We start from the raw sequence: 17182 nt of genomic DNA on the forward strand, positions 1-17182 counted from the left end.
AGTAAATTTTACGAACTACCTCAGCCTCTCAAGCTAGGGCAGTTGCTATGGCATCGATGGCGCAGGCCTTTGTGGATAACTGATGTACTCTTGCTTCTTTCTCATCTTTTGAAGCAAGGGAAGGGAGATTTTTGAATTTTATCTTTAACAAGATCCATGAGTTCCAGGCGTCATCTGAACATCAAATTCCAGATCCCCCTAGTCTTAAAATTCCAATCAACCAGAAAAGGATGACTCGCCTTGTAAATAAGCCAATAAAAGTTGCCAGCATGCAAAAATGTTTTTACTAGTTAGCGGCTGTCAGGAGGAGGACGAAAAGCCCTATCCCTCCTGCAGCATACCTTTCTGAACTTCCTCTAGCTGCCCCTCTCATATACATGCAATTCCTTCTTGCCTATTATTACCAAGCTATAATCAATAGATGGCATTTTTCAAGCCTGATTTTAATGTTGAGGGGTGATTACAGGGAGGTTACAGATGGGGAAGGGAGAACACATTTGGTGCCCACAATATTTTTCCAGTTTATAAATGTGTCTGTGGGCTCAAAAATCAGGTGGCTCCTGATTTAAATACACACTAGGAGCGTAGCAGAACCAGTATTTTGTGTGCCGGCAAGAACAACAACAAAGCCTCAAGGTTAGGAACAATATATCTCTTCTCTAAAATATGTTGCATTTCTAATAAAAAGTGAGTGTGTGTGCAAACTCCAAGCCTGCTTACTGGGCCACTGGAATGGGGTAGCCCTTTGCATTCAGCACTCCTAGCAAAGAAGGGGGTCATGCTGACTGAGATGGAGATGTATTGCCAGGTGTTAGCATATTAAGTAAATGAAACCAAGTCAGAAAGAAACAATGCATCTTGTTGAGAGGTGTAGGCTTCCTTCCCTAGATTCTTCTAAGTCATTAGAAGTCGGGGCAAAGGGCAACCTGCACTGACCTGAAGAAGCCACTAACTTGACATTTTGACTGGCCAATTTCTGTACAAGTCATCCTTTTATGGCTTTGATCACAGAGGTTAGAGGCCCAAATCTAGAGATTTGTTTTCAGATATAAAACTTAAAGCCTCAGATAGATCATTGGAGAGAGGTTAAAGTCACAGGCCCATGGAGCCTCAACTGCTTTGGCAACCAGGTTACCATGCACAGTTTGCTAGGCTATAAAGTTAAAGGTACCCCTGACTGTTAGGTCCAGTCACGGACGACTCTGGGGTTGCAATGCTCATCTCGCTCTATAGGCCGAGGGAGCCGGCGTTTGTCCGCAAACAGCTTCCAGGTCATGTGGCCAGCATGACTAAGCTGCTTCTGGTGAACCAGAGAAGCGCATGGAAACGTCGTTTACCTTCCCACCGGAGCGGTACCTATTTATCTACTTGAACTTGACGTGCTTTCGAACTGCTAGGTGGGCAGAAGGTGGGACCAAACAACGGGAGCTCACCCCGTCACGGGGATTCGAACTGCCAACCTTCTGATCGGCAAGCCCTAGGATCTGTGGTTTAGACCACAGTGCCACCCGCATCCCTTGCTAGGCTATAGTAAGGGAATAAAAACAAAAACAACGTCCTTTTTGGATTTTGAGTTAGATATGCACCAGTCAGCGCTATTTATGTAGCAATTCTACAAACATCTTTTAGGCTTTCCTACGTACTGCGAGCTGCCTAAATCTGCTGAGTCAGCAGAAAGCCTTGTTTGAGAAAGTAAAGTTTCAAGTTATCCAATGCAAGCCTCATATAAAAAGTTTACTAATACTCTAGGCATCATACCTCTAACTAGCAACAGTAAGGCCAGCTACTGTCCCTTAAATTAAATTCATGTTTACTTGCCTACTGGATGCAGTGAGATTGCTTGGGATATGATTGTATATAAGAGGCCAAAAGATCAGTGTCAGTCTCAAGTCAAGCAAAGCCTGAAACACTTTACCAGCTGTAAAGATACCCATTCCCTGTCCCTTCAAGCAACCTATTCATGAATGCCTTCCAACAGTATACCAATTTCAAGTATGATCCAGGTTATTCCCAGAACTTTTTCCATCTGGGGAAAGCTATGGTTTTTTTCAGAAGTCTCTTCTGCTGCCGCTCACTGGAACTGTTCCACTAAACTGGTTAGACAGGTTGATTTGATTTTCTACAACTCATGTAGAATAGCAACCATACCTTAAGAGTGTGTTTGCACCTAAAAAAATACATTTTTAAGCTACAAGTGCAAATCCTCAAAAGCAGTTCACACTTGTAATTTGTTGGCCAATGTAAACACAGTTGCTGCTATATAAAAATTTGAAGTAGGTTTTAAGTGTTATATATACATTGGTTAACATAGTTTGTTTTTAGACTGGTAAATTTCTTTAATTATGGAGCAAGATGACTTGCACTGCAATTACAGAATTACTCTTTGAACAAACCTATGCTTTTGTGGACACTATATAATTTCCCACTGCCTGTTAGAGAAAAAATGTACACTTGTATTAGATTAGCCACCTTTTTAAAAGAACATCTTGTGAATTAATTAGAATTTGGATTGAAACTTACTAGAAAGCAAATTGTATGAAGTTAGACTTACAATATATAGCTGAAAGAGGGCAGCTGTATTTGAGATAGTACAGGCAGTGAACATTTCACACAGTGGTGCCATTCCCGGCCCCCGCACATCGGTAGAGCACGTATAAGCACATTCTGTCCCACATTCTGCCTTATTCCGGGTCCAAAAGGATCCACATGTCAATTGGACACGCCTAAAATGGTTGCTCCCTGTTTTTGAGTGAGTTCTATCAAGCTAGATTTCAGCTCTGCTTTTGGGTGTCTACTGCGTTACTGGACCGTTTGCAGTCACAAAATCCAAAATTTTGCACAAGTTATAGTACTGAACCGTTTATCACATTTGCTGCATACGCTTTATATAAAATGCAACTGGTTAACAGTACTAGCACGTGAGGACAGGAGCAAGGCCTCGTCAGTGTATAACACCTTTGTTCAGAGATCAGGACTAGTTGCCACATTCAAATTGTTAGTATTAGCAAATAAAACCCTTAACAACTTGGGACCGGTTTACCTACAAGATCACCCTACCCCACATGCCCACTCAACTGTTTCCACATTTGTAAGAATTAAATTGTGAAATTGTGGCAGCACCTGCACCTTGGAACTGCCTGCCTCTTGAGATCAAGCAAGCACCTTCACTGTACTCTCCGGTACCTGCTAAGAACATTCTTGTTTAGACAAACCTACCCAGATGCTTAGAAAGTTGAGGCAATTTTAATTTGTTTTAGTATTTTAACTTTTGTATGTTTTAAAGTAGGACTGTGAATGTTTCTCAGTTTTATTGTTTTATCTTTTTGTAAACCGCTTTGAGGGATTTTTTTTTTTACAATCAAGTGGTGTATATATTTTAATGAAATAACTAAGAGCCAAGCATCTAACTTCTCTCCATTGCATTTGGTAAAGTGATAAATGTTTTGTTTGTTTCTTAAAACAAGAATAGAATTCAATTGGCTGCCAGTTACAACAATGCAACATAACTATCTCACAATGTTAGAATGAGGGAACACTTGCACACCACAAGGAAACCATCAACTTAGCTGAAATAGGTTTACTTCAGAAAATTGTCATTCCCCATGAATCTCAAGTTGTATTAATGACTTTAATGTTCCTTTACAACTGTCCCACAGATTTGTCCTTCCATCATGTATAACTCCAGCTACTCCACTGGAAAACCTGCACCATTCTTCCTCGCAACAAACCCTGAAGAAGGGATGGGGTAGGAAGGAGCAAAACAGGACAATCCTGTAGACCTCCACAAACAAGAGAATCACAGGAACATGTGAAGAGTGGAAGCTCACTAAATTATCATCATCTAAGAAACTGTCCAAGAATAAGTAGGAAGCACTCAAGGACATTCCCACAAATAACTATCCCTTGGCCAAGTTTCATTTCTATATGAACAACAGTATGAAATACTGTAAATTTTTCTTTTAAGGCAGAGGCACAATAACGACCTGTCTGAGGCAATTTTAACATCCTGACATCTCTAAAGAAAACCCTATTTAAAAAATCTAATTACAGGGGAACAGCCACTTACGCTGGGGTTCCGTTCCCAACCACTGTGAATGTCACCAGGATGCATGGGAGTGGGGATTCCCCCGTTCCACCCCATTCCAGGGGTCCCTACCCACTTTCAGAGCCAAAAATGGCACGTGCGCACATTTGTGTGTGACTGGGGAGTTGCCTATATTCCCCAATGGTTTTCAATAGCCAGGTTGGGAACTAGTTCTGCTTGCATTCATTTGCAAGTCTCTATTCCTCCAGTTTGAGTGACAATATCAGCTTAAATCAATTCAAAGTAGACAAGACAGACCCATATATCACACTGAAAACTTCTGACTACAGAGTTTAAACAAGAGCAGGGGGGTTTTTTTTTTGGGGGGGGAGGCAATTTCACACATCATTGTGGGGTGAGTAACCAAAAGGCAGAGAGATCCCAGACTCAGCAAGTCATGCATTACATGGGGAATGTAGCTCTGCATGGCATTTTGCATAAGTTGAGGCAGCAAATGATTTACTAACATATTATGCCTACATTTTCTCATCAGACAGCTCCCGAGAAACACCATCATTCATCTACCGACACCAGCTCCATTCTCTTTTAAGTAACTTCCAGTGCATTCTTCTAGGTCAGCTAAAAAACCCCAACCCCATCAGAACAAAGCAACAGCATTTCCTAAGATATACTGGGGTGATGGGTAGTGAGAACAGTTATCCCTACAAATCCACTGTTCCCAGTAATGGGTGTTCCAATTCAGCCAAGTGTTTGAGAAAGTGAGGGCAGGAAACAAGAGGAATATAATCCATTTGAATCAGGAACCAATCCTTCCTTGGAATATCTGAAACACTGCAAGAAGTGCCCATCCCAAAACTGAGAACCACAGCATTAAACTTTTAAAAATGTACACTACTAGATAAGCTTATGCCACACACGTACTATGTGCATAAGAGAGCCTAAACTGCTCAATAAAAAAGTGATGCTAAAGAAATAATTTAGCTAAGGCGCCAAACAATGTATGGAACTGACCAGCTTTGATGTTTAAAATCAATGTTAAAAAGCCACCAATGTTATGTATTTCAAATAACTGGAAGTACATTTATTAACAAACTGAAGAATGCAGTTCGACAACTACAGAGAGTGATAATATGCAGCTTTTCTAGATAAAAACATCTGAACAAGTTATTTGGCTCCACTACAGTTCTTTTAGCACACAGACATTTTAGCTGACCTTTGGCTCCATCACAATCCTTTCTCTGCTCTAGTTTGAGAAATTGAAATGCAGGAAGTTCACACCCCTAACCAGAAAAGCCTGAAAAAAGTGATCCAAGTAAAACTACTCCAGCTTCTGAATGAATATAAATTAACAATTTTTACAGAAACTAGATCCAGCCATCTAGGCAACTAATAATGAGCGCAGGACAACTGGCACAGATGAAGAAATTCTTGGCAAACCTACAATCAACATTTCATGCATCTTTTATGCATGGACAACAGCCAGTCAGATCAGGGAACTTATTCACAAACAGAAGAAAAGTGGATTTAAAGTAGTTTTAACACCAAACTCTTGTAATTGAAATTCATAGCAAGATTATATGCAATGAAAAGTTGCAATTTTGCCATTTATTCACCACTTTGGAAAAACGGAATTGTCCATTTCAATGCCCTGATGAAAAGCACTTGAGCAAGTCCTCCATGATGTTTGTTCATGAAACAACACTCAGCCATGTCATTTTGAGGTTTTAATACCCTCTACAGCATTGAATGCCTGCTGTCAGGTAGTAAGTGACAGCCTACACCACCCATATAAATTGTAATATTGTATACTTGAAGTGGGGACGCGGGTGGCGCTGTGGGTTAAAGCCTCAGTGCCTAGGGCTTGCCGATCGAAAGGTCGGCGGTTCGAAACCCCGCGGCGGGGTGCGCTCCCGCTGTTTGGTCCCAGCGCCTGCCAACCTAGCAGTTCGAAAGTACCCCTGGGTGCAAGTAGATAAATAGGGACCGCTTACTAGCGGGAAGGTAAACGGCGTTTCCGTGTGCGGCTCTGGCTCGCCGGAGCAGCGTTGTCACGCTGGCCACGTGACCTGGAAGTGTCTTCGGACAGCGCTGGCCCTTGGCCTCTTTGAGTGAGATGGGCGCACAACCCTAGAGTCTGTCAAGACTGGCCCGTACGGGCAGGGGTACCTTTACCTTTTTATACTTGAAGTGAATACAGAGCCATTATTGGCCTTGTTCACACGTCCTGCTAAGCCAAATTATGGCCTAGTATATGGGTGGGGAACCTGTGGTCTGCAAATCGCCAGTGGGTCCACTTCAGCCTACAATGCCGTTTCCCCCAAACCACATTCAGCTGCCCATCAAGAACAGGACTGTGCAGCCAAGGCAACAGAATTTAATCCCCACTCATCAAAAGTGAAATTAGAAGCAGCCCTGCGCTTCTCCTTTAAATGAGTGAGTGAGTAACGCCTCGTCTCAAGCACCCACTCTGCTTAAAAGAGAAGTGCAGATCTGCTTTAAAGGGTGCTTTTGCAAAAGGCTTTAATATAACCCCCATGCTCCTGTTTCAGCCTCCAGAGACTCTAAGGGTGTGGGGGCTGCCTTAAATACCTCTGCAAACAGCAAAGGGCTTTGAAGCTAGTTGTCAGGTATGTGGAAACCCCACATAAGCAATTTGAGAGGTAGGCGGGGCTGCCCACCTCTCAATCACGTTGCAATGGTGTAGTTGCCAATACATGGGCAGGGCATTTGGAGCTGAAAAGATTCTCGTAGCTTAGTGGTGCTACACAAGCATGTGGGTTCCCAGAGAGGAGCTTGCAACCACTTGGTTCCTTCTTTGTTCTTTCTGATGCCACCCCATGCTGAGCTAAGCCAACCTTTATCCAAACCCAGCCTTGTGGTTAAGCTCTCTCTAGATTTGCCACAAACTGGTTTGGCTTAGTGTGACACATGCACCAAACCAGAATGAAACAATGTTTTCCCTTCCTTTGTATGCTCTGATAGCTTCCAGATTGGATTACTGCAATGTGCTCTATGTTGGGATGCCCTTGAAGACAACTTGGAAGCCAGATTATTTCCCGGGGTCCCACTAATATCTCATAGAACCCCTGGTTTAAAACAACTGCACTGCTTGCCACATCATTTTCAGGCCCAATTGAAGTGTTCATGTGGGTGTTTAAACCCCTAAACAACTCAGGCTCCAAATATCTGAAAGACAACCTCCTTCCCGTCAGACCCTCTTGAAAACTGGAATCAGCAGGGGACTTCTTCTTGGTAGTTGCTCCGCCCTCAAAGGCTCGGCAGTGGCCTGGGAGAGGGCATTCTTAGTGGCAGCCACTAAGCTGTGGAACTCCCTCACCACAGAGAACCTGGCACCTTCATTGTACAGCTTCCACAGAATGCTAAAGATGTACCGCTTTACCCAGACATTTGAGGTGTAAATTTACAGAACCCATCTTAATTTTATGATCGTAAGTTGTTTCAAGCTCTTTTTAATATTATGTTTTAATGAGACCTTAAGGTTAAGAGCAGGCAATAAACAAACAAACAAACAAACAAACAAACAAACAAACATTATAAAGATTCAAGTAAATGTCTGCTCAAAGCTTTTCAACTCAACTTCTCCCTTCCGCAAAAAACTAAACCTTGAAATCATCACAACCTGAATGCCTCGTGCCACTTGCTAAGAGCAGGGCAAGCATTTTCAAACCTTGCAATACACACTCTAACCACATTTAAACTTTCTTTCTTTGCGTACTCAAAGCAATGAACGTCCAAAGTGGAATTTAAACTATGACACAGGCAATTTGTTAATATGTAAATCAACTTATTATCTATTATTTTTTTAATAAAGAAGGCAGTCACCATTTGACACATACTAAAGTACAACTTACCTACAACCATGAGCGTGAATTCAAAGCCTCTCTTCACCGACTTTCTATAAACTTGATTGGGGAGATTTGCAAACCCCACATATCCTTCAAGGTTCTTCTGTTGCTAAGATAAAAATATATAAAATCATATTATCGTCTAGGACAATTATAATTTCATACTGACTATGGACAACTGTAGTAGTGCTTATTCTACATGTTAGTTACAAAAAGATAGTGCCTTTCCAGCATCTCAACTTGTATACACACTCCTCCCTACTCCTTGTAAATATTTTTAGTCAATCACATAATTTTTGAAAATCTGAATACACAATGCAAAGCCATTCAGGACTCATGACACTTCTGTTCATGGCATGAACATACTGACTGACCCCAGAAGCAAACAGCAATGACTTGGAAGGTAATTCCCTGCTGGGAATGCATATTTTCAGATACCGCTCATTCTATCATCTGCAATATGCAGAGAACTTCAGCCATCTGTAAAAAATTTGTGGCTCCGTCATTTGACTGGCTCTGGCAAATGCTTCAGAAAAGCCTAGCAGTTGCCCAGGGCCAGGTGATTGGCTACAACTGCTTGTTGTGAGCCAGCTCTCATTTTAGGAAGAACTAGGAGAGTCTCAGCTGTGTGGTTTAAAAACAGTGGGTGGAACAGCATAGTTATGGCTTCCTACTATCCATTTAACTGTTATTTTAGATTGAAGAAATAAAATTCAGAAGTTAACAAAGCTCTGTTTGCTAACATTTCCTTAAAGCATTTTGTTCTCCAGAAAGCCTTTACAATGTCAGCTCAAGATTATGTTTTAATACATAAAGCAGGAGTTGTCAACTGCATGAGCTTTTTCACACAATACAGAACTATACCTCGTCACTTATTCTCATGCTGGCAGCAGCAATACAACTTTTCATCCCCATTTAATGGAAAGCAGGTTTAAAATTGCTGAAAAGGAACTATCCTGCTCTCCTTCTTGAAAGGGGAGGAAGAGGGGTTTTTGTCTCTCTCTATTTTTTGAGGACTGTACAACTTTCAAAGACCAGAGGAAAACTTTTAAAAGAAGCACAGGAGTATGTGATGGAATGAACAGCAGTAATGGGGTTTTAGCCTCACTGCCAGGCCACTCACAGCAAGTAAGAAGCTCTTACAGATAACCAAGTACATAAGGTAATTCCAATGTCCTAAATATAATGAGATGCTAACTCGACTTACATTAGCAAATGAAAACCAAAGAAATATGTTGTGTTGATTTTACAAAAGTTTCCAACAGCCAAAATATATCTGAACTGAAAGGGTCAATTAGGAAAAAATAAAGTGCACTAAAAACTATTAAGGTATTAAGCTTACTACACCTGAAGTGATTATTAGATACAATTGAATATGACATTTATTTGGTCTTAATATTTATCTTGATCTGTCCACATAACGTGGGGAGGGGGAGCAGGATTATACCCACTGGCTCTGCCCTCAACTTCCACATATCAAACAAAATGGTATCTAGATAATGGTATCTAGAATACTATGCATGTATTAGCCACCACAGTTGTACGCAAGTTCCTCTCTGCAGGTACAAACCCTCTATAAATGTTGAGGTGAAGGGGCAGCAGAAGCACAGTGGTTGAGGGTGGGGTGGGGGGAACCCTGTAATTCTATCTCCTTTTGTTGATGGAACAAATGAAGAAGGCTTCAATATAACTGCAGCTTTGAAACTATCTAATGTTATCATGCCCATTTATTAAGTTTTATGAAAAATACATTTTCAGAAATGGAGTATTTTCTGGGAAATTTTAGTCTCAATGAGAACTTAAGATGACACTACCACCTGCCTCAAGTTTTTTTTTTAAGTACAGACTATTAAAAATAATAGGTGTGGGTAAAGTAATGTCACTTTTCATGAGTAATGTCATTGATATTAGCCAATAGGTGCCCAGTAGCACTTCTACATAGCATCATAGAAACAGACATACTGAAGGGGTAGGAAAGGGGGAAAGTAAGGTTTCCTAAGAGACAGATATGTTGTCTGAGTGCTGGAGAAAGGCAATACCTTTACAAAGAATATTTGTAAATATTCCTTGGGAAAATCCATTTGGATCCCTTGTAACAAAGGCATAAATGAAGGAGAAAACAGTTGCTGGAAAAATCAAGATACTTACAGCTACTTTGTAAACAATGTGTTTCCATCATTCCAACCATCCAGATATAGACAAGACACAGCCAAAAGTCATAGTAGGTGATGAATTCCAGCAGTTCAGCAATATCAGGCAGGTGCAGATTTTCATAAAGAAGAAAGAGAGGTAAAGAAGAGTTACTTACAATTGTTCAGACCACACAGTTAGCTATACTCTGTTTTTTTTTAGATATTATATAGTACCCAAACTACTAGTACAAAATATGCATTTGTGCACAGTTCTAGATCTGTTGTAAGAGGGTTACAAACAAGAAAATTATAGAATTGTAGAGTTGGAAGATACTCAAAGGGTTATCTATTCTATCTCCCTGCAATGCAGAAGTCAGTTAAATAATCCCCGATGGCCATCCAACTTCTGTTTAAAAATGTCCAATGAAGGTTTTTAATGGCATGCAGTCATCACAAATGCCAAATCAGTAGTTATGATAAAAATATTATTTGTGCCATTTTTCTTCCTAGGATTCACCCAGTGAAAAAAGTTTGCAGGTACTCTGTGGCACCAGACCTTAAGGGGGAATCCTCGGATGACATTCAATGAACACAAGTCAACAATTTATGTAAGATCAACATAAAACAACTTCAGACAAGGATACCTGAAACGGTGCCTTTGTTCCTACTGATTTACACAATCACTACTATTATAAGCTCTCCAGGTCATGTTGCAGCCTATGGAAGCATAACTAGCGACCACTAGAGGAAGGGTATTTTCTATGAAACTTCAACTACCTTCCCCAAGAACTTCTGAGACTATCCACATTAATGATGTTTAAGTGTCTTTCAAAACACATTGTGCTCCGTAGTCTTCATTTAATCATAGAATTATAGAGTTGGAAAGGATGCTGAGGATCATCTAGTCCAACTGCCTGCAATGCAGGAATATGCAGCTGTCCCATATGGGGATCAAACCTGCAACCTTTGTGTTAGCAAAACAATACTCTAACCAACTAAGCTATCCAGCAGGTGTGATATAATTCAACTCTGCCCTTTCTTCCTGTATTCTAATGTTTTGGCATGAATTTCAGGGTGGATTTGATTTAAAACAAATCGATTTAAATCACTAGTCAGTCAGACTTGATTTAAATCACTAGTCAGTAATACTTGATTTAAATCTTTTTTTCTTTTCTTTTTTTCAGAAAGACTTGTTCTTGCTGGTATATACTTCATATTTACAACCAGAGGAAGGTTTTGGTTTTAGAATATTAAATTTTCAGAGTAGTTTTTACAGTTATATCAAAAATACTGATTTGGTTATACTATTAGAAATACATAGACAGATAATTATGAAATTATGGTGAGGTTTAAGAACTGTTTATATTTGGATAACTTTTCTGCTGTATTTGATTGGAAAGAGAAAAATAATCATTGCCTTCATAACAATTTAAACAATTTATTTAACTAAAACAGTAACATTATAGCATATTGATCCATGTTTGTTAACTGATGTGGTTAAACAATTGAAAAACTTAAAACAAATCCTTATTTCCTGATGAATAGCCTTTGGACTATAATGTCACTTAAATAGAAAACTACCTTTGGAAAGATTTTTCCTCCAAAAGCATTTTATTTTAAAAATCCAATTTAATTTTTTTAGAAAAATCTGATTTTATTTTTAAATTGTTGATTTTTATCCACCATGATGCATTTTAATATTCTTGTACAGCTCCCCAATATGAGCAGTGTTTTTAATAAATAAGAAAAAACAATAAAGGGTTTGGTAAGATCAAACAGCTGCAGGGCAAAGACAAACAGTCAATGTTATAGCTATCATAGCTTTCTGTGATGCTCCAGATGATTTTGTATGCTATTCATGGGAAAATCCTTGTGAACTTTCTAATACTTTGTTTCACTAGTATGATCATGGTAACATACAATGTAATACGTACATTTTGAATAGTTCGGTTCCTTAAACATAAAAGTGCAGTATGAAGAATCCCATAACAGTAATAATTTGCCTTAAAAATTAAACATGGAAACAGATTGAAAGAACAACCTGCACATTATGAGAAGATCATAAATATGATGACAGATGAATATACATAACCCTGTACCAGTCTCGTAAACCCTTGAATTATCTGACAAGCAAGTCAAACTGCATCCTCTACTGGCAACTCATTCAACCCTTTCCATCTATTGACTCCTACACATAGCCCTTGTGTTTGGCTGCCAAGCTTTTCCCACAATAAAGCCCAAATGGAGAACTTAGTTAATATAAGCCCACAATAAAGCCCAAACGGAGAACTTCTTAAATATGCTGCTTCTGAATGGCCCTATATTAGCCAGCTACTTGGTTTGCAGCACACTACCTCCACATATAGTGGTCAAAGGGATGCCACAAGCATCTTCTAGGTAGTTGGACCAACATTTATCCTTTTCCTCTCACTACGTAAGTCTACATCAAGCTTAAGGAAATAACACATTTCATATGCATTTTAGAATGAGTGAGTGAGCATATATGTCCATCCATCTCTCCAAGCCTGTGCTTCAGCTGTGAACTTGGGACAAAATGCTTGTACACCTCAGCAACAGAGATCCTATGTTTACAGAACTCTCAATTTCTCCATATGTGCAGCACCTGAAGTATGCTGTTTATGCACATGTAACTGGTCCATAGTCATAAAGCCTTCACCAGCTTAAAAATTCTACAGCAGCGGCAGCAAATTAAGACCAGGAAGGTGGAACAGTATTTTTATTTCAATTTTCCAAACTATAAAAGAAACACCTGCCAAGTTACTAACAGTTCTATCATTTGTGCAACGAATTGCAGCGAGCAAAAAAAGTTAGCTGCTACAACTGGAAATTAGGAAACCTAGCTTGCAGAGTTAAAATGTTGTCATCTTGCCTAAAGTCAAGTCCAACGTTTCCCAAAGTGACTGAAAAAGCAGATCAGTTGGTTGCCTAGACAACCAACAAAATGGTCTACTTCTGAAAGTCCTAAGGCCTTCCTCAATTGGTCACAAGGCTTCTTGTGATTTCTGTTGAGATCTTCCAATCTGAAGTAACTATCTGACTAAATCACACATCACTTCAAAACTAGAATGATGGCTGAATTACGTCTTAACACAAACAAGCAGCATGAACCACCGTAGCTCCTTCCCCACTCCTGCCTAGTCTGGGAGCAACAAATCACAAACTTTGACTTATGGTATCAAACCAGTTATCCCCAAACAACCAAGTGCTAACCAAGGTTTGTTCTTGGCTTAATGATGATAGTTTCTTTGGGGGAAACCATGAGTTCAGGTTTGGACATGGCTTGTGGCCCCAGAAGCACCGAGGAAGCAAAGCAGGACACTTTTGATCACACTGATTATGCCTTATCATGAGATGCAAACAGCAATTGACAATAAAAATAAATCATCATCAACTCAGTCATTAAAACTACATACAAATTAGCCATGTAAAAAATCTTGTATTAATAAAAAAGTCAATTTAAACCCCAACTGGCTATCTAACTGAAGGCAGACTGAAAATACATGGGGTCAAACATAGAGGAGAGTGATCAACAGGAGAGGAGCCACAACACAAAAGGCCACATTCTCATGTTCCCAGCAGCCTGACCAAACCCACCAGCAGGCATGCAAATAGGGCCTCAATGGGTGATTTCAGAGGCCAGTGAAGATTACATGGTGTAGGTATGGCAAGTTCCTGTGTGACAGCCTCAACTATACTTTCAACTCCTAATCCCCTTCCTCCCAGCATGACTCATGCAATTTAGGTGGTACAGGGATATGAACAGTGGTGTGAGTTTTCTGGAAAGTTTTCTATTTTCTTAAATTTAAAATCAACCAAGATTTAACCTACCATATCCATTTACAATGGTTGGACTCAAACTAAGTTAGTTTACATCAGGGAACAAAATCAGAGTGCACTTGGTTGGAATGAAACATTTCCACACTGATTCAAAGATTCACTTGGAAATTATTGAATACTTTACGACATGACAGCTTGATATGTTATTTAGATTTTAATTTGAAAGGGGTGTTGAAAACTATTAACATGCTGATTTGTTTGTGTATTTCCTAGGAATAGTCATTTGACTAGTACTGTATCAATTCAGTTGTTGATTTTTTTTCTTGCATTAAATTTACATCCCTCATCACTAGATATTAACCTTGATTATTTGAATAAAAATAAACTACAATTTATTCTTTTCAAGGACATGCTTACTATGAAGCCTACCATACCCCTCTTGGGACTAAGAAGTTGCAAAATAAATTATTCCAAAACAATGCTTCAGAACACAGTGCTATGTCTACTTATAAGTCCCATTGAGTTCAATGGGGTTTGCTTGCAGGAAAGCCAATATAACACTGTAGTCTTAGTTGAAATTAGTCACTATGCTAGCAAACCTCTAGTTTACTGCAGAAAATTAGACTTTTCAATGCTATCAGGACTTGGAAACTAGTTCAAATTCCTAGAAGTCCAGTTAATCAGTTTCTTGGGATTTATTCAGCCTTGAAAAGCACATCTCAAGTCAAGAAATTTTTTCTCTAAAAATAGGAACATAAAACAAACAACTTTCTTTGTTATTTGAATTACAAACCAGCAACTGCTAGGACAAATCCAGTGCAGGATGTAAAAGGTATGGAAGGTCCAGAGGTGACAATGGAACCTTCAGGAGGGAGAGAAGATGAGGTTCTTGACTCGTTCCCCTTCAATCTCTATTTTGTCCTCTGACAGAGACTTACTGCTGACCAGGAATTAGATGTATCGTCTGCATTGAGTTAGTGAGTAGTTGCTTGTTGCTCCTGTATTTAGTTTTTCATTTAATTGCTTCAAAAATCTTCATTCAATAGAGAAAGGGTAGTACTTGCCCCCACTGTTACCCGAGGTTTATTAAAATCAAAACCAAACTAAATCAGGAAAAGGAAGGAATAAAGTTGCACTTTGTTCATCTTTAATGTTCTGTTAGCACGGTGTACATTTTTAGATGATTCTACAGATCTCCAAAATTTCACTTGCTGAGTTTGCTAAAGCAATTTACATCATTTCTGCTCTGGCCAAGTTGTCTCACAAACATGCACTCCCAAACTGATCATTGAATCATCAATGAACCATAAATGTCTATGCTCTTCCACTGCACAACATGCAAATCAATTAAGAAAATCTATGCAAAAACAGGAAGCAGAGAACTTGCAACATTAGTGGAAGGCAAAACAGTACAAAATACAGAAGCAAAGACCTTTAACAACCGCTCTAATGAAAAAGAGACCAATAATTCTCTATATTCATCCTTCCCTCAACTTCACATTAAGCAGATGTTCTGAAAGAAGGAAAGGTAAGTGCTAGAACAAAGCTGAAGTTGCGTAGCAACTTGAAATAGACATTACTATAGTTATTAAGTTGCTGTCATATAAACCTTCAAAGCTTATTTTCTTTATCAGAAGTAGTTTTCTAAATCCTTCCAGCAACACTTTCCCTTAAAGCAATGAGCAGAGAAGTAGTGTGTGTGTTTGTGGGTATTTTAGTATGCATAATCCACAGCAAAACTGCACACAGAGTTTTATTGGCTCACTCCAGCCAGGAAACGAGTTTGGCCAGGGAACGTCTTCCTTCCCCCAGCTGCCATGTCAGGTATTCCAGAGTGGTGACCATAATCTAGGTTTAAGGTGCCATTTGGCAATAAGCTTACACAGCTGAGTTTCTAAAACTGATCAGGAGCCTCCAGTGTAGCCATGCTGCTCTGCACATGAACCTCTTCTAACTGAAAACATCACAAAACACGTCACTAAAAGGGTGAAACAGAGGTGGGACGTAATGCACTTATACACGCTACAGAAACGCATGCAGGGGACGGGAACAGAACCACAGTGTGAAGTGGTTGCTGATTGTACTTAGGATTGGTTTCTATACATTTTTTTCTGCACAAGTATTCTACCTTTACCAAAATGTGTAAAAAAAAAGGTCACATCACTGAATAAAGGGTCCCATTTGTACTTCAGACATTTCCAAGCAATACTAGCTGTTTATTGGTTGCTATAATAATAATAATAATAATAATAATAATTTATTATGTATACCCTGCCCATCGGCTGGGTTTCCCCAGCCACTCTGGGAAGCTTCCAACAGAATATTAAAATACAATATATCCATTAAGATATATTTACAACTAATCCTAGTGTTTACACTGGTTAGGATTACAGTTTATTATCTCTTGCTTAAAATGCATGATATAGTGCTTATTAAAAGAACCTTTTCTCACTATTAAATCAAGCTGTGCTAAGAAAGTTACTGGAATTATACAGTTGTACCTTGTTTTTCAGAACAGCTTAGTTCTCAAACGTTTTGACTTCCAAACGCCACAAACTCATAAGTGAGTGTTCCGGTTTGCAAACTATTTTTGGAAGCCGAACATCCGATGGGGCTTCCGTGACTTACGATTGGCTGCAGGAGCTTCCTGCGACCAATCAGAGGCTGCACTTTAGTTTCTAAATGTTTTGGAAGTTGAACAGACTTCCGCACTGGATTCCATTCGACTTCTGAGGTATGACTATGCATGCAATTTCCATGCTTAAATACAGCACACATTTTGACATTTCTTCATATCACACTCATATACACACCTGAGCAAGCCCATTTACTTGTGAATTTAGTGCATAGTACTTCTCAGAAGCATGAGCAAATAGATACCAGTTAAAACATTGTCTTCCCATTAGATGGGAAGTAATTGTTCCTCTTTGGTTGGTAGATTCACAAGCACTCATAATTTGAGCTCTGAACTAAACATAGTACTTGACATACAGGTGGCAAAAATATATATAAGATCAGCGGGCTCAGCAACTTAACCTGTTAAGATATTCTTTGGACCACTGTGTGTCTCTTATCGTGTCAGTTTATGTGAACTAGATCAAAGAAAACTAGCCAACTGAAAAGAGCCAAGTTCCCATGCCTTGTACAATACCGTATTTTTCGCCCTATAGGACGCACTTTTCCCCCTCCAAAAATGAAGGGGAAATCTGTGTGCGTCCTATGGGGCGAATACAGGCTTTCGCTGAAGCTTGGAGAGTGAGAGGGGTCAGTCCAGGCTTCAAGAAGCTATCAGCAAGCCTGGGGAGCCCGCGGGAGTTGCCACCGGGCTCGCAAGGCTTGCA

General features: G+C 39.6%; 2 protein-coding genes across 3 annotated transcripts in view; both read right to left on the bottom strand.

Moving 5' to 3' along the window:
* Nucleotides 1–17182, bottom strand: part of ANLN (anillin, actin binding protein) — a 495425-nt gene that overhangs the window by 255689 nt on the left and 222554 nt on the right. The gene's annotated exons all lie outside the window — the stretch shown is intronic.
* SEPTIN7 (septin 7) overlaps nucleotides 1–17182 on the bottom strand; it is a 55332-nt gene that overhangs the window by 29185 nt on the left and 8965 nt on the right. For both annotated transcript variants that reach the window (XM_083407103.1, XM_083407102.1), the window contains exon 2: nucleotides 7918–8020. In XM_083407103.1, the coding sequence (XP_083263229.1) occupies nucleotides 7918–7927 (10 nt within the window). In that variant the 5' untranslated portion in view covers nucleotides 7928–8020. The remainder of the gene's footprint in view (nucleotides 1–7917; nucleotides 8021–17182) is intronic.

This window comes from Podarcis tiliguerta (genome assembly GCF_965153285.1).
Source record: "Podarcis tiliguerta genome assembly, chromosome: 12".
Lineage (NCBI taxonomy): Eukaryota > Metazoa > Chordata > Lepidosauria > Squamata > Lacertidae > Podarcis > Podarcis tiliguerta.